Source organism: Sciurus vulgaris (assembly GCF_902686455.1).
Source record: "Sciurus vulgaris genome assembly, chromosome: 1".
NCBI classification, from domain to species: Eukaryota; Metazoa; Chordata; class Mammalia; order Rodentia; family Sciuridae; genus Sciurus; species Sciurus vulgaris.
Genome location: NC_136461.1, coordinates 69,281,436 through 69,295,413, shown reverse-complemented (window position 1 = coordinate 69,295,413; position 13,978 = coordinate 69,281,436). Strand labels below are relative to the sequence as shown.

The following is a 13,978-nucleotide window of genomic DNA, read 5'->3' as shown; positions in this document are numbered from 1 at the left end:
CAGCTGTGGTGTCTGGGGAGGACTGACTCTGCTTCATAGATGGCATCTTTGATGTGTCCTCACATGGTGGGAGGGGCACGCAAACTCTTTGGCCTCTTTTATAAGGGCACTAATGCCATTCATGTGGGTTCTACCCCTTGACTTAATCACCTCCCTGAGAACTCCACCACTTAATGTAATCACATGGGGATTAGGTTTCAACTTAAGAATTTTGGAGGGTCACAAGCATTCAGAAAATAGCACCATGCAATAAAACAGAACTTGCTGTATCACTTGCTGTTTCATGTAAGAACCTTGACTTGTTCTCTTCCTGATAGAAATTGCCTAGCTCTCTGAACAGTTTAAAATCACATAGGCTGGAGGAAAAAATTCTCAGAATGCTGTATTTTCAGATCTGTTGCTGAAAGGAGTTCAGAAGTTACAATACCTAGAATTTTCTCAGGAAGTTGTTGTAGATAGTGCAGCATAGTGAAAACAGCCAACTCGGGTTGAAAGTCAGACATCTGGGTCATGGTGTTTGATCATAGGAACAGTGTGAGGTGTGGCTGTGCCTGTTACAAGAGGCAAGACTCAGAAGATTGAGTCACTTGCCAGAACAGAGCTACTTAAAGGTAGGCTGGGATTTGAACCTTGGTCCATCCAATTTCAGAATCTGAGCCAGACAGATCTAGGCTTGACTTCTCTATCACTCACTAGCTCTATGAAATAGGACAGATTGCTTTACTTTGGTGAGGTGAGCCTCTGTTCTGTGTCTTTAAAATGGAGAGAATGCTTATCATCCAGGTTAAAGGTAAAATATCTAAGATTAGATAAATTAAGGTACAGAGAAGAGTATCCTCCCTCTGTGACCCTGTAGAGGCCCTGAGGTGGGTGCAGCTGGAGACACCCTAGCTAGAAGACTCCCTTCCCACAAGGTGTTGGAGATCTAGTGGGAGAGAAGAGACAATAACTTATTATGGGAATGTGTTTAGACATTTATCCCAGGGTATAAAAGGAAGAAAAAGGGGATCCTCTGTGTGAAGGGGTGTGGGTGTGTGTAAGGAGGTCAGGTCCACCCACTTGGCCTCTCCCAACTGCCTCCAGCAGTCCAGAACTACTGCCTCCTTTGAACCCTAGGGCTCTGAAAACAGTGTAAGCAAGATGATCTCTGGGGAGCTTTCGAACATAATGTCCTGTCCTGGTTTCTCCTGTAGATGCACAAATATCTGCAGTAAATTGTGCACCTCTGATAAGAATCATAGAAGATATGTCCATCCAGGCAGAGGGAGGTCACAGCTGCTGTTTCATGGAAGAAAGAAGAAGGTGAAGAATGGTGTCACAGGAAGATGACCTTTCATAGCAATGGGTAGAATTTTAAGAGGCTGAGATCACCTCTGAGGAGAAAGGAGAGGAATTCATTTTAAATAGAAATGTTTCAGGGGGAACTGTAAAATATGAAAAAATAAAAAGGTAGGATAGGAGTAAGGATGAAGCATCTTGGAGAAGTGCACACAGGTAGAAAGCAGGAGAGACGGGCCTAGAGACCAGAGTCAACTGAGGACTGTTTCAGGAACATGGCATTTGGAGTCAGACATGTGGGCTGAATTCCTGATCTGACACTCCTTAGGTGTGTGAATGGGGACAACTGACATAATCTCTATGAGCTTCAATTGTTCTTTTCTGGAAAATGGTGATATTAATAGTAATATTTAAAATAAGGAACACACAGAGTAGCATTTATTAAGCAACTTTACAGATGAAAAGACTAAAGTAAGAGAGGGAAAGAGACCTGTCCAACAAGTCACTTGTCACGCAGTTGATAAGGCAGGGATTGGAATCTAGGCATGCTGGTTCCAGAACCTCCCTCATTGCAATGACATTTGGCCATCTACCTCAAAGGGCATGGTGAGAATTAAACGAGATAACACCTGTGACATGCCTGACCAGAGTCAGGTAAAAAGGAAGGACTGGGTTGAATCAATCTTAGGTGGAAAAGGAGGACAATGGAGGGAAGGGGAAGAGTTTGAAACCAAGCACAAAGGCTCTCGAATGCCATATATAGGAGTTGTCTTGGTATTTTTTAGTTAGCAGTTCATAATTATGTGCCAGGTTGCAACAGACTTGTGGTATGATCAGAACCGTGATTTAGAAAGATTCGTCTTTTAAGATGTGTTGGCTTAAAAGAACGAGTGGAGAGCAATTAAACTTTAATTTTAACAGTCATTAAATGGGCCCTGAAAAGGGTGGTGGCGGTGGAGGTGGAAAGGAGGAAGCAGACATAAAAGCTCTTGCAGAGTCTGACATGGAAGGTGTCGCAAAGGAAAGATGACTCAAGGTTTCGAGGCTGGGTGGCCAGGAGAAGGCTGCTGCCATTCATGGAAACACAATAATCAGGGAGAGAAGCTGGACCTTGAGGGGAAAAAGGATTACCTTTTTTTTTTTCTTTTTTACATGTTGAGTTTGAGGTGATGACAAATCACTTCTGTGGAAATATTCAGCAGACAATCAGCTTTGCAGGAACTAAACTCTATATAATAAACAAACTAGAATTGTTAGGACCTAAATATTTTTCTCTTAGAACATCCTTGGATTATTAATGTTGAACACACACACACACACACACACACACGTATTTATGAATTGTTTGCACATATTTCTGTACATTATAAAAAGATACACATAGAAAATAATAGAAATAGAATTACCCTCTGTACCTGATGCACCAGTCCATGTGGCTTTATACGTATCCTATTTTGGATACTGTTGTTATAGATTCCTGTAGATTTGATCCTTTTCCTGTGTTAGGAAACTGACTAAGTGCATTGCACAGAACAAAATGTCCTTTTACTGTTTCTTCTCCTGTCAGTGACATTCTCCTTTTTTCAGAGTCTCTCTTACTAGTGTACAAAGAGTGAAAGGACTAAAGACTTCACTCTCCCTTGAAACTCTCACTTGTATGCACAAAGGTCTCTCTATAAAGATGTTCAATGTAGTATTGTTAATGAAGATGAGAATAAGAAAGTTTCATCAGGAGGGAAGGAAGTTATAGAACATCCTTCTGTGGAATAAAGAATAAAAGCAAATCTGGTTTACTAAGTAGGGGGAAGGAATCTTGTAAGACATATTAAGTTAAAAAAAAAGACAGTATCTTGACAAAGAGTACCCTACAACCTATGAAGTACGTTCAATATCTGTATACACATACACTCAGCACACGTGCATATCTGTATTTGACATTGAATTTGAACAAACCTCCGGATTAACTGCCAATTTATAGGAGTTACAAGGAACAGAGGAATGCATTGAATAACACCAAGGGAATGGAACCAATAAAATCTAGACTATGGGTTTGTTCGAATGATGAATTATTCTGTTTAATTAACAAATTACAGTTATAAAAAATGAAAAAAAAAACTAAAAATTTTGAAAAATGAGAAAGCTGGAAGGAGACTATTATTTAAAGAGACTTAAACCATTCAAAACAGGAAAACTAAGTTATATTATGAAAGGGTTGTCCATTGAGTGATAAACTAAAGAGGAGAGGGAGAGGGCTGAGACTGGGAGAGAGCATCTGAAGACTTCAAGGGAAACCAGTGGCCAAAGGTTTGGAAGGATAAAATTTATTTAGTTGCATTATTTGTGTAATACAGTTTTCTGGATTTGTATTTTATCAACAGTAAAAAGATGAAATTTTAAAAAGAAGTTTTTACCATGATTCTATTTTTGAAACACAATAAAAACACTAAAATTATATACTTTATGTACTTGTAAGTGTCTAAGAAATGAAAGGTCTGTAAGCATCTACAAATATCTATTGACAGTTATATATGAAATGGAGGCATGAATGGATTTTTGTTGTTATTCAGCATTATTCAACATAGTACATATAGGGTGATTTGGTGTTAATGGAAGTTCTAGGTCTATGTTAGCGAAAAATATCACTTATTAATAAAGCTGAAGATGAAGTCACGCTCATAGGGATATTTTGTTCTGAGATACAAAATTATATATTTTTATTTTAAAAAATCATAGCAATGCTGTTTATTTGGAGAACAAAAGGAAACAAATTAGTTTTCAAGTTACCTTTCTCTGAGATTAATAAACAATCTTGCTGGTTTTCTGTTGAATTCCCAAAGAGCAGAGATTATTTTTATTACTTGAGGTCTCTGATTCTTGGTCTAGATTCTAAGATAGTATAATAGAATGGGCGTTTACCATGTACAGGAAAGTTATTAACTACTGAGATGAAAATCTCCTGGTTAATGACAGGAGCATTCTGTGATTCGAACCAATGCCAAAATGAAAGGAACTGATGCCAAAGTATAATGAATTTCCAGTTCTAAAGGAAGACTTAGCTCACGAGTGGTGGAACTCAGCAATTACTGAGAAAACTAGTATTGTTTTGGAATTCTTTATTCTCCACATTTGTTTCAGGTCTTTTTTCCCCAGAATAACATCTTTACTTCATTGTTTTGTGTAAGTCTGCAGAAAATTTTGCTTACTGAAACACCATTATAAGCAAGTGCCATTGTTTCATTAAGCTTATCAACCAGTAGAATATTTGATCTGTGGGTAAGAATTTATCAATTTGTTAGCAAAGTTCTGTCCCAATCCACTTTGAGAAACTTTTTTCAACATATTCTTGGTTTGATATTCAGTTGCTAATGGAGTTCATAAGAATTATGCAGCTTGATTCCCCCACCCCCAGTTCTTATAACTAGTGGAGAACTCTAAACTGAAATGAAGAAAGAAAAAACCCAGTGTGCATCTTTCCTTTTCCACGACCAACAATTTCCAAGCTATTTTGCAAATATAGGACAGCTGCTTTATTGAGCTAAAAAAACACTACAAAATGTAATGATAGCACTTTGGACTCTATTCTGATCTCCCTTAAACTCCACACAGCTTGGATTTTTCTGTAATTTTAATGAAAATGTGGCATGGCACATCTCTCTCATTTAAATTATGCACTGTCAGTGTTTTCCTTCTTTGCAACTGAAGCACTTCTTGGGAAACATGCCAGGTACAAGAGGGGAGGGCGAAAACCAAAAATAGAAAATGGTAAAGAGGGTGGGGGGAAACTGGACTCAATGAATACACTTTTCACAAGGCTCTCCCCACTTTTTTTTTTTTTAAGAACTTGCAAATCACTGGGAAATGGGGTACAGAAATTCAAGTAAGACTAAGGTAGCTCAGGTCTAACTGGGTGCTAAACACAGGTCAAAACAGAGCTATAAGTTAATTGAAAACTAACGCAAGATTTTATTCATATGATGTCTGAATACATCTTACTACTACTTAGCTACTCAAGGCTAGATCATCATGTGTAAAAGTCAGTGTTTCTTCCTACCAGCAATGATTTCCCAATTAACAAAAAGCCTTTTCATTCACCAGCCATGCTTCTCCTTTGTTTTCCAGGCAAAGATCTATCATTCATTTATTTAGCAAGTATTTGCTGACAACCCGGGTGAAGAGAGAGAGAGAGATCCAGTATGCTTCTGTTACAAGTGCATCTTTCAAAAAATTCACATGTACATCAAAATCAAAGTTCCTTCTGGAGAAGTGACTTTTAAAAAGGAAAGAAGAAAAGAAAGAAAAGAAAAAGACAGCGTTGGGGTGCATGCCTATAATCCCAACTACTGGGGAGGCTGAGGCAAAAGGGTTGCAAATTGTAGCCCAGCCTGGGCAATTTAGCAAGATGCTGTCTCAGAATAAAATTTTAAAAGAGCTGAGGATATAGCTTGGTGGTGGGGCTCATCCACAAGGTCCTAGCTTCACTTTCCAGCACCATCATATTTTTTTATGAGTAAGAAATATTCATGCAAATTCAGGTTTGGTATACTTTTTAAAATCACTCCTCACATTTAAATCTCAATTTAGCCCAACATGACATTATTATTAAGGTTAAAACAATTAGTGATTGTCATCACTTAGTGCACAGTCACAACTCAGACACTGTCCTGACCGAGAATCGAGACTTTCCCCATTAGGACACAGGGGTTAAGAATGTTGGGTCTAGCTGGGTGTGGTGTTGCACACCTGTAATCCCAGGTACTGGAGAGGCTGAGACAGCAGGAGCAGAAGTTCAAGGCCAGCTTGTGCAGTCTAGTGAGACCCTGTCTCAAAATATATAATTTAAAAAGGGACCTGGGGATGTAGTTCAGTAGTAGAGCACTCCTGGTTTCAAACACCAGTCCCACTGAAAGAAAAAAGAATACTGACTCAAGACTCAGAGTGACTTGAGTTTGACTCATAGCTCTGCCTCGTATCATAACCTCAGGCAAACTACTTAACCCATCTAAACCTGTTTTCTTTAAAATGAGAATCAGGATAAACCTCCATCAGAGCGTTGTAGAAAGGAGTAGATAATACACGGCCAGATCCCAAAAGGGTTAAGTGTTAGCTTTTTAAAAATGAAGGAAAAAAATCTAGTCAAGGGGAGTAAAAGAAACTAGATAGTCCAAGGGAATCGAAATGGAAATTAACTATTTAGTCAGTGAGGACTGGTCTTGGGAATAGGGAGTTCTCAAGGAGTCTTGAGCATGTGGCTAAAAAATAACTTTTCCTCATTCAAAGAGATTTCCTGTAGGATAAGTTAACAGATCAGCGATTCACCCTTTTGTGAATTCTTTTAATCAAATATCTTTCTTGAGATCTGCACAGAAAGAAGTGGGGTTGGAGTTTGGGTGGACTTTGAGATAGGGCAAGTCGGAAAGAGAATCATTGGAATGTAGGATAACTTTGGTTTGAGGGCTGGAGGCCTGAGGGCCCTGCGTGCTTGGGCGAGGAAAGACAGGACATTCCAAGAGAGGGAAGAAGAGTCTGGAAAATGTGGGAGAGTTCCAAGATAAACTTCCTGAATTCTGCAATTTAGTTTGAGATTGTTACTCACGATCTCCCGGTCCTGGAGAATGCCGGGGCTGTACCTGAACGACAACAAGATGGTGAGCCTGCCAGCCATGCCTCTGGGACTCCTCAGCGACCTGGTTTACTTGGACTGCTGGAACAACCGGATCCGGGAGGTGATGGACTACACCTTCATCGGGGTCTTCAAGCTCATCTACCTTGACCTCAGCTCCAACAACCTGACCTCCATCTCCCCGTTCAGCTTCTCCATGCTCAGCAACCTGGTGCAGCTGAGCATCGCCAACAACCCCCACCTGCTGTCTCTCCACAAGCACACCTTCGCCAACACCAGCTCCCTGAGGCACCTGGACCTCAGGAACACCGGCCTGCAGACCCTGGACCACGACACCTTCCACCACCTCACGGCGCTCCAGACCCTGTATCTGAGCAGGAACCCCTGGAAGTGCAACTGCTCCTTCCTGGACTTCGCCATCTACCTCATAGTGTCCCATCTGAGCCACCCAGACTTCTGTTCGTAGGCTGTGTCTCGGAATGTGCGGGCTGACTACTTTGAACTTCTTGACTCTTCTGTTCAATCCACAACTGAGCAGGATGCTCAACCTGGTCTGTGTCGCTGCATGTTTTCAAGGATGTTAGAAGGAAATATCTGTCTTATCTCACTCATAAATGCCACATGAATAAGGAAAAAAAAAAGCATCTCTTGGTTTGCCTTTGGCACTGTTGGCAGGGTTCTGATGCCTGAGCTGAGCTGGGATGCAGCATCTGGGCAAATCCTGTAGTCCAGCACAGCACCCATGATTCCAGCTGTCCAGGGAATTGTGCAGGTAGACACTTGTCCTGTCCAACAGGCTGATTCAAAGTCCAGGAGAGTCACAGATCTTGTCTGCCCCCCAGCACACCCTGAAACCTGCTTGCATTCGGATTTAAGTTACACCTTTATGTGTCTTTTCTGAACTATTTCAAGCTGGGAAGCCTAGAAATACCTCTTCCCTACCACCACTAAAAGAGTTGGATTGAATGAAACCTGAGGCTTATAGAAATGTCACTACATAACAAGTGTCCTAAGAGCTGTGCAAAGCCCCCAGCTAAACCATCCTTCAGGAAGGATCAGAAATTCGGCTCTCTTTAGCCTGTGAACTCTTCCATCCCCTCTCCCTGTCTAGTGCAATCCATTCTTGTGGCATTACATTTTAACTGTAATTAACCACGACATCTGGGCATGATCTTGTGCCCAATGTTCTGGGAAAAGAAAGATGTGTCTTTTCTCTGTTTTGCTGCAGTAAACAGAAAGGATTTAGAAAGCATTAGGCTCCAACTTGTCAATGTACTAGGGGTGAGGAGTGGCAGCTCAGAAGCGGGTGGGTGGCAGAAGGCAGGCACAACATGGACACCCCTGAGCTTGGAGTTGTGTTTAAAACCCATGGATATCCCGAGTCTGGACGTCAGTTTGTGGATCTATAAATGAGGGAGTCAGATTCTTTGCCCTGTGTCTCTAATTGTCTAAGCGTGCATGAGCCAGTCACTGCTAATATGAAGGTGATTCTACTTTGGCTCTAAATTAGCAACCACAGCCCCTTGGTTCTGATCCCATTGCTGACTCTTAAGAGATCAAAAAGTTAAGTCAGAGCTGAATTGTAGATCAGTGGTTGCAGTTTTACCCCAAAGCAAGGCTGTGCTTCTGAAAGGACTAAGATTTATTGGTTTCAACACATGAAGATGTAAAATGTGCTGTTATCGCATCTCCCCAGAATGTGTAGTGGCACCCGCCTGGGGAAACTGCATGGAATAGCAACTTCCTGGTTGCTTAGTCAGTTCTACCATCCATTTGCTAAGTTGAACTTCCAGTACATTACACTCATGATGCTGTCTTGTTGGGAGTGAACCTGGAACTGTTATTAATTATGACTACTTTGATTATTACGGTTAAGATACCTATGTTTAAATGAGAGAAAAATCTCATGACATTCAAAATTCTGCATTTGAACACAGTGCAATCTTTTGTTTTTGCATTCATATAAGATATAGTTACAAAGTACTTACTATGCTTGGTATACTGTAAAATGATGAAGGCAGTTTATATGTTGAAAGGATCTGTGGGGGCTGGGGTACCAGGGATTGAACTCAGGAGCACTCCACAACTGAGCCACATCCCCAGCCCTATTTTGTATTTTATTTAGAGACAGTGTTTCACTGAGTTGCTTAGTATCTGGTCACTGCTGAGGCTGACTGACTCTCAATCCTCCTGCCTTAGCCTCCTGAGCCACTGGGATTACAGGCATATGCCACCACGTCCAGCTAAGAATTTGAATTTTTAGACTGAGAGATTTCGTATGAATATATTTTGTGGTGTTTAGGTTTATCTTAAGCATGATAATTTCTTTGACCTACCAGTTTCTCTTGGGAACAATATTTATCTCATAAGGTCTTTGTGAGTATAAATGTGTCTCGCATGTTCAAAATATTGTTTTATTAGTTGATTTACTAAATAGTTATAGCCATTTAAGAGTTGATAAAAATACTTTCACATATGGTACAGTATTTTAATCTCATAGCATCCAGTAAGATAGTGTATTAGCTAAATTTAAGAGATAGGAAAATTGAGGCCAGAGTAGATGGAGTGACATAGCCAGCCTCAGACATCATCATACTGAATCCCAGGCTCAAAGCCCTTCCTCAGAGGCAGCATATTTGCTAATTAAAAAAAAAAAAAAAAATAGAAAGTGCTCCATCCATTCAAATAAAGGCCTGCTGAATGGTGAAGAGTCTGATGCCCTCATAAGCTTGGAGGAAGATATTTCTGATCCATAAACATTCAGGCACGCCTCGGTGGTGTTCCTGTTCCAAAATTCATTCCAATAAATGAATTTTGTTGCAGATTCTAGTATCTCTTCACCCCTCAACAGCCATATCACATTGCCTTTCAGAACAGCATTTAGCACATTTGCTACTTGAAGAATCCTCTGACATTGAGATGATCTGAGTAGCAATCAGCATAAACAAGTGTTTTCTAACCAGAACGTCATAATTTTCCACACAACTCATTCCTAGTGGAACATGACCAGAGCCTTTAATACATAGTGTGATTTCTGGAGATGAGAAAATCTCCTAGTTCAAGAAATAATCATCTTATGTGATTCTTTAAATTGCTTATATAGTCTCCTATTCTGCAATCAGGCATGAGGCCTGAAAAGTAAACATTCATAGTAATAGTAACTAATTGTCTTACATTTGCGTTAACACAAGCAGTATCAGATTCTTTCCTGAAGAAACATTTAGCTATAGGAAGGGGGCATGGAAAACAAGTAAGAGCAACCACACCAAGATTACCAGATTCCCATAAAACTTGGGGGAGTTAGAACGAATGGAGACCAGAAACTGATAAATGGGAATGTCTAGTGTATAAAAGAATGAGTGAAAACAATACTGGGTTTGAACTCAAGTATTTCTGCATGCTAGGCAAATGCTCTGCTACTGAGCTACATCCCTACCTTTTTTATTCATTCATTTTTTTTTAAATTCCTTTATTTTATTTGTCTATATTACAATGCTGAGAATCACTGAGAATCAAATCCAGTGCTTCACATATGCTAGGTAAGTGCTCTACCACGGAGCCACAAACCCAGCCTGAAGTAGTACTTTCTTGTGTGTGGTGCTGGGACTTGAACCCAGAGCCTTGTGCATGCAAGTCAAGCATTCTACCAACTGAGCTATAACCTCAGTGCTAACACCCTTTTTATTTTGAGATAAAGTCTAAGTTGCCCAGGCTAGTGTCAAATTGTGATTCTTCTGGTTCAACCTCCTGAGTAGCTGGGATTGTAGACATGAACCACTGTGCCTAACTGAGAATAATATGATTACCCTTTAGATTGACCAGTTTTTTTTAAATTGCATCAGTATTGGCTAAGATGTCTGGGTCTCATACTTTGCTGATACGAAGAGTGATTTGATACAATGACTTTGGAGAATGAATTTGTGTATATTCAAATTAAATTTCATCAGAAGCTAACCAAAGGGACACATACACCTGGCCAAAGAGGCACATACTAGCATATCCAATGCATTAGTCTTCATACCTAAATGTCCAGCAAAGGAAAAATCATTTCATAGGAGTGGTACTTTCATTACTTTCATATCATGACATACTAGGTAGCACTTATAGAAAATAAGGACAATCAATATATGCTAACATTGAAAAATACCTATTGTGAAGTGCAAAAAAAAAACAAAAAAAAAGAAAGAAAAAAGATGCCTCCCTCTATTAAACTTTACTATATATTTACATATGCCTCACTCTATTAAACCTTATTATATATTTACATATATTCATTTAAGTGTGAAAATGCATAGAAAAATTCTGGTAGGAGCATTTGGAGTGGATAATAATGATGGTGTCTGCCTTTGGGAGTGGTAGTCATAACTGAAGGCAAATTTAGAACTACAATATTGGACTTTTATGAAATGTACTCATGTATTTTAAAAGAGAGAAAATACACTGTGCACACATTAGTACTTAGTTGTTAAGTATCCTGAAAAGCAAAAGTGAATCACTTGAGTGTGAGAGTGACAAGAGGTCTAAATGGGTTTTGTTTTTGAATAGACTTTATTATTTAGAGCCAGTGTAGGTTCACAGCAAAAGCGGAAGATACAGTGATTTCCCATCTACCCCCTACACTCATGTGACCAACATCCTGCATCAGTGTGGAAACATACAGTTGACGAATCCACCTTGACACATCATTGTCGCTCAAAGTCCATGATTTACATTTAGGCCGAGCTCTTGGTGCTATACATTCTGTGGATTTGAACAAATATGTAATGATAACATATGATGTGGAATATCTTGTCATATGCTTGTTTGCTGTCTGTACATCTTCCTTGGTAAGATGTAGACGTTTGACCTATTTTTTAATTGGGTTGATTGTGTTCTTATTGTTATATTTTAAGTGTTTTTTGTAAATTTTGGGCTACAGTTCTTTATCAGATACATTTTGCAAATATTCAAGTGTTTCTCCCAGTCTATGACTTGCCTTTTCATTCTCTTGCTAGTGTCTTTTGCAGACCTCATTAATTTTAATCTAACTTACCAATTCTTTCTCTCATGGATTATACCTTTGATATTGCATCTAAAAAGTAATCATCAGTGGGGCACCTGTAATCCCAGTAACTCAGGAAGCAGAGGCAGGAGGATTGCAAATTCGAGGCCAGTCTCAGTCACTTAGCATGACCCTGCCTCAAAATAAAACATAAAAAGGGCTGAAGATGTAGTTCAGTGATGAAGCACCCCTGGGTTCAATCCCCAGTATGAAAAAAAGAAAAAATCACCAAACCCAATCATTGAATTTACTCCTATATTACCTTCTAGGAGTTTTAAGTTTCACATTTTAGGTCTGTGAGATAAATTTTGTGAAGGCAAGGGTGTAAGATCTGAGTCTGGAGTCATTTTTTTTTTTTTTTTTTTTTTTTTTTTTTGCATGTACATGCTCAGTTGTCCTGGCATAATTTGATAAAAAGACTATCTTTTCCTCCATGCTTTGCTCTTTTATCAAAGATCAATTGAATGAATTTATGTGGCTCTACTTCTGGCTATTTTCTGTTCTGTTGGTTTACTTGTCTATTCTTTCACCAGTACCACACCATCTTGATGATCATAGCTTTACAAAATGTCTTGGAATCAGGTGGAGTCAGTTCTTCAACTTTGTTCTTTTCCTTCAATGTTAGATCAATTTTTCTGAGTCTTTTACCTCTCTATATAAACTCTAAATCTTTTTGTCGATATCTAAAAAATAACTTATTGTGATTTGATCCAGATTGCATTAAATTTATAGATTTGGTTGGGAAGAATTGACATCTTGACAATATTGAGTCTTCCTATCCATGAGACTGGGATATCTCTACATTAATTCAGCTTTTATGTGACTCTTCAGGGTTTTGTTATTTTCCTCATATAGATCTGGTACATATTCTGTTAGATATATACCAAAAGATTTATTTTGGGGAGGTGCTAATATAAATGCTACTGAGATTTTAATTTTAAATTGCACTTAGTCATTGCTAGTATACAAGAAAGTGATTGATTTTTGTTGATTAGATTTTTTAAAAATTATAGCTTTAGTTATACATAGTAGTTGGGGTTATCTCAATTGTTGATTAACTTTGTATCCTGCAATCCTTCTAGAATCACTTATTCATAGCAGTTTTTTTGTTGTTGACTATTTCAGAATTTTTACCTACACAAACATTTTTTTTTTTTTTTTTTTTTTTTTCGGTGCTGGGGATTGAACCCAGGGCCTTGTGCTTGCAAAGCAAGCACTCTACCGACTGAGCTATCTCCCCAGCCCCACAAACATTATTTTTATGAACAAAGATGGTTTTATTTCTTCTCTCTCGATCTATATACTTTTTATGTCCTTTCCTTGTCTTTGTGCATTAGCTAGGACTTCCAATATGATATTGAAAAGCATATGGGAACATGGTGGGAGGGGACATCCTTGTCTTCTTCCTGATCTTAGTCAAAAGGTGAGGTCAAGGGGCCTCAGCATGATGCAGGCAGCAGGGAAAGGGAGGCAGGTGAGTGCAGCCAGAGACCATTGGCTCTGATGTTAACCTGGTATGGCGGGGAACGCTGCTGGGCACCTCCTGTAGCCATCATGAGGGCACAGGTGACAGGGCCCCTCCGTGACCTCATGCCCAGGTGTGGGTTGAGGACAAAGCTGTGCACTCCAAGTAGACTTTATGATCTGATTGTTACGCCTTGCATATGTGTGCTATGATGTCACTCGGTATCCCAAAAACATGTGTAATTGCTTTGTGTCAGTTAAATAAAACAGATTTAAAAAAAGCTTTTGAGTTTCTTATCACTGCTCATGATGTTAGCTGTAGGGTGTTTGCACTTCTTTATCAAGTTAAGGACGTTCTTCTCTATTCATAGTTACTAAGAACTTTTATCAGGACAGTTAGATTTTTTTCAAAGCTTTTTATGCATTCATTGATATGATCATATGATTTTTTTTCTTAGCCTCTTCATGTGATGGATTACATTAACTGATTTTTGAATGTTGAATCAGCCTTGCATGCCTGGGATAAATCCCACTAGATCCTGGTATATAATTTTTTTTATACATAGCAAGATTTG

At 39.1% G+C, this 13,978-nt stretch overlaps 2 protein-coding genes across 7 annotated transcripts in view; one reads left to right on the top strand and one right to left on the bottom strand.

The window, feature by feature from the left end:
• Positions 1 to 13,978, bottom strand: part of ADGRL2 (adhesion G protein-coupled receptor L2) — a 623,949-nt gene that overhangs the window by 299,440 nt on the left and 310,531 nt on the right. The gene's annotated exons all lie outside the window — the stretch shown is intronic.
• LOC306653988 (leucine-rich repeat-containing protein 52-like) lies at positions 6,891 to 7,364 on the top strand (the record flags this gene model as incomplete). The annotated part of the gene is made up of 1 exon (XM_079127197.1): positions 6,891 to 7,364. The coding sequence occupies one exon, from the start codon at positions 6,891 to 6,893 to the stop codon at positions 7,362 to 7,364; it is 474 nt and encodes a 157-aa protein (XP_078983323.1).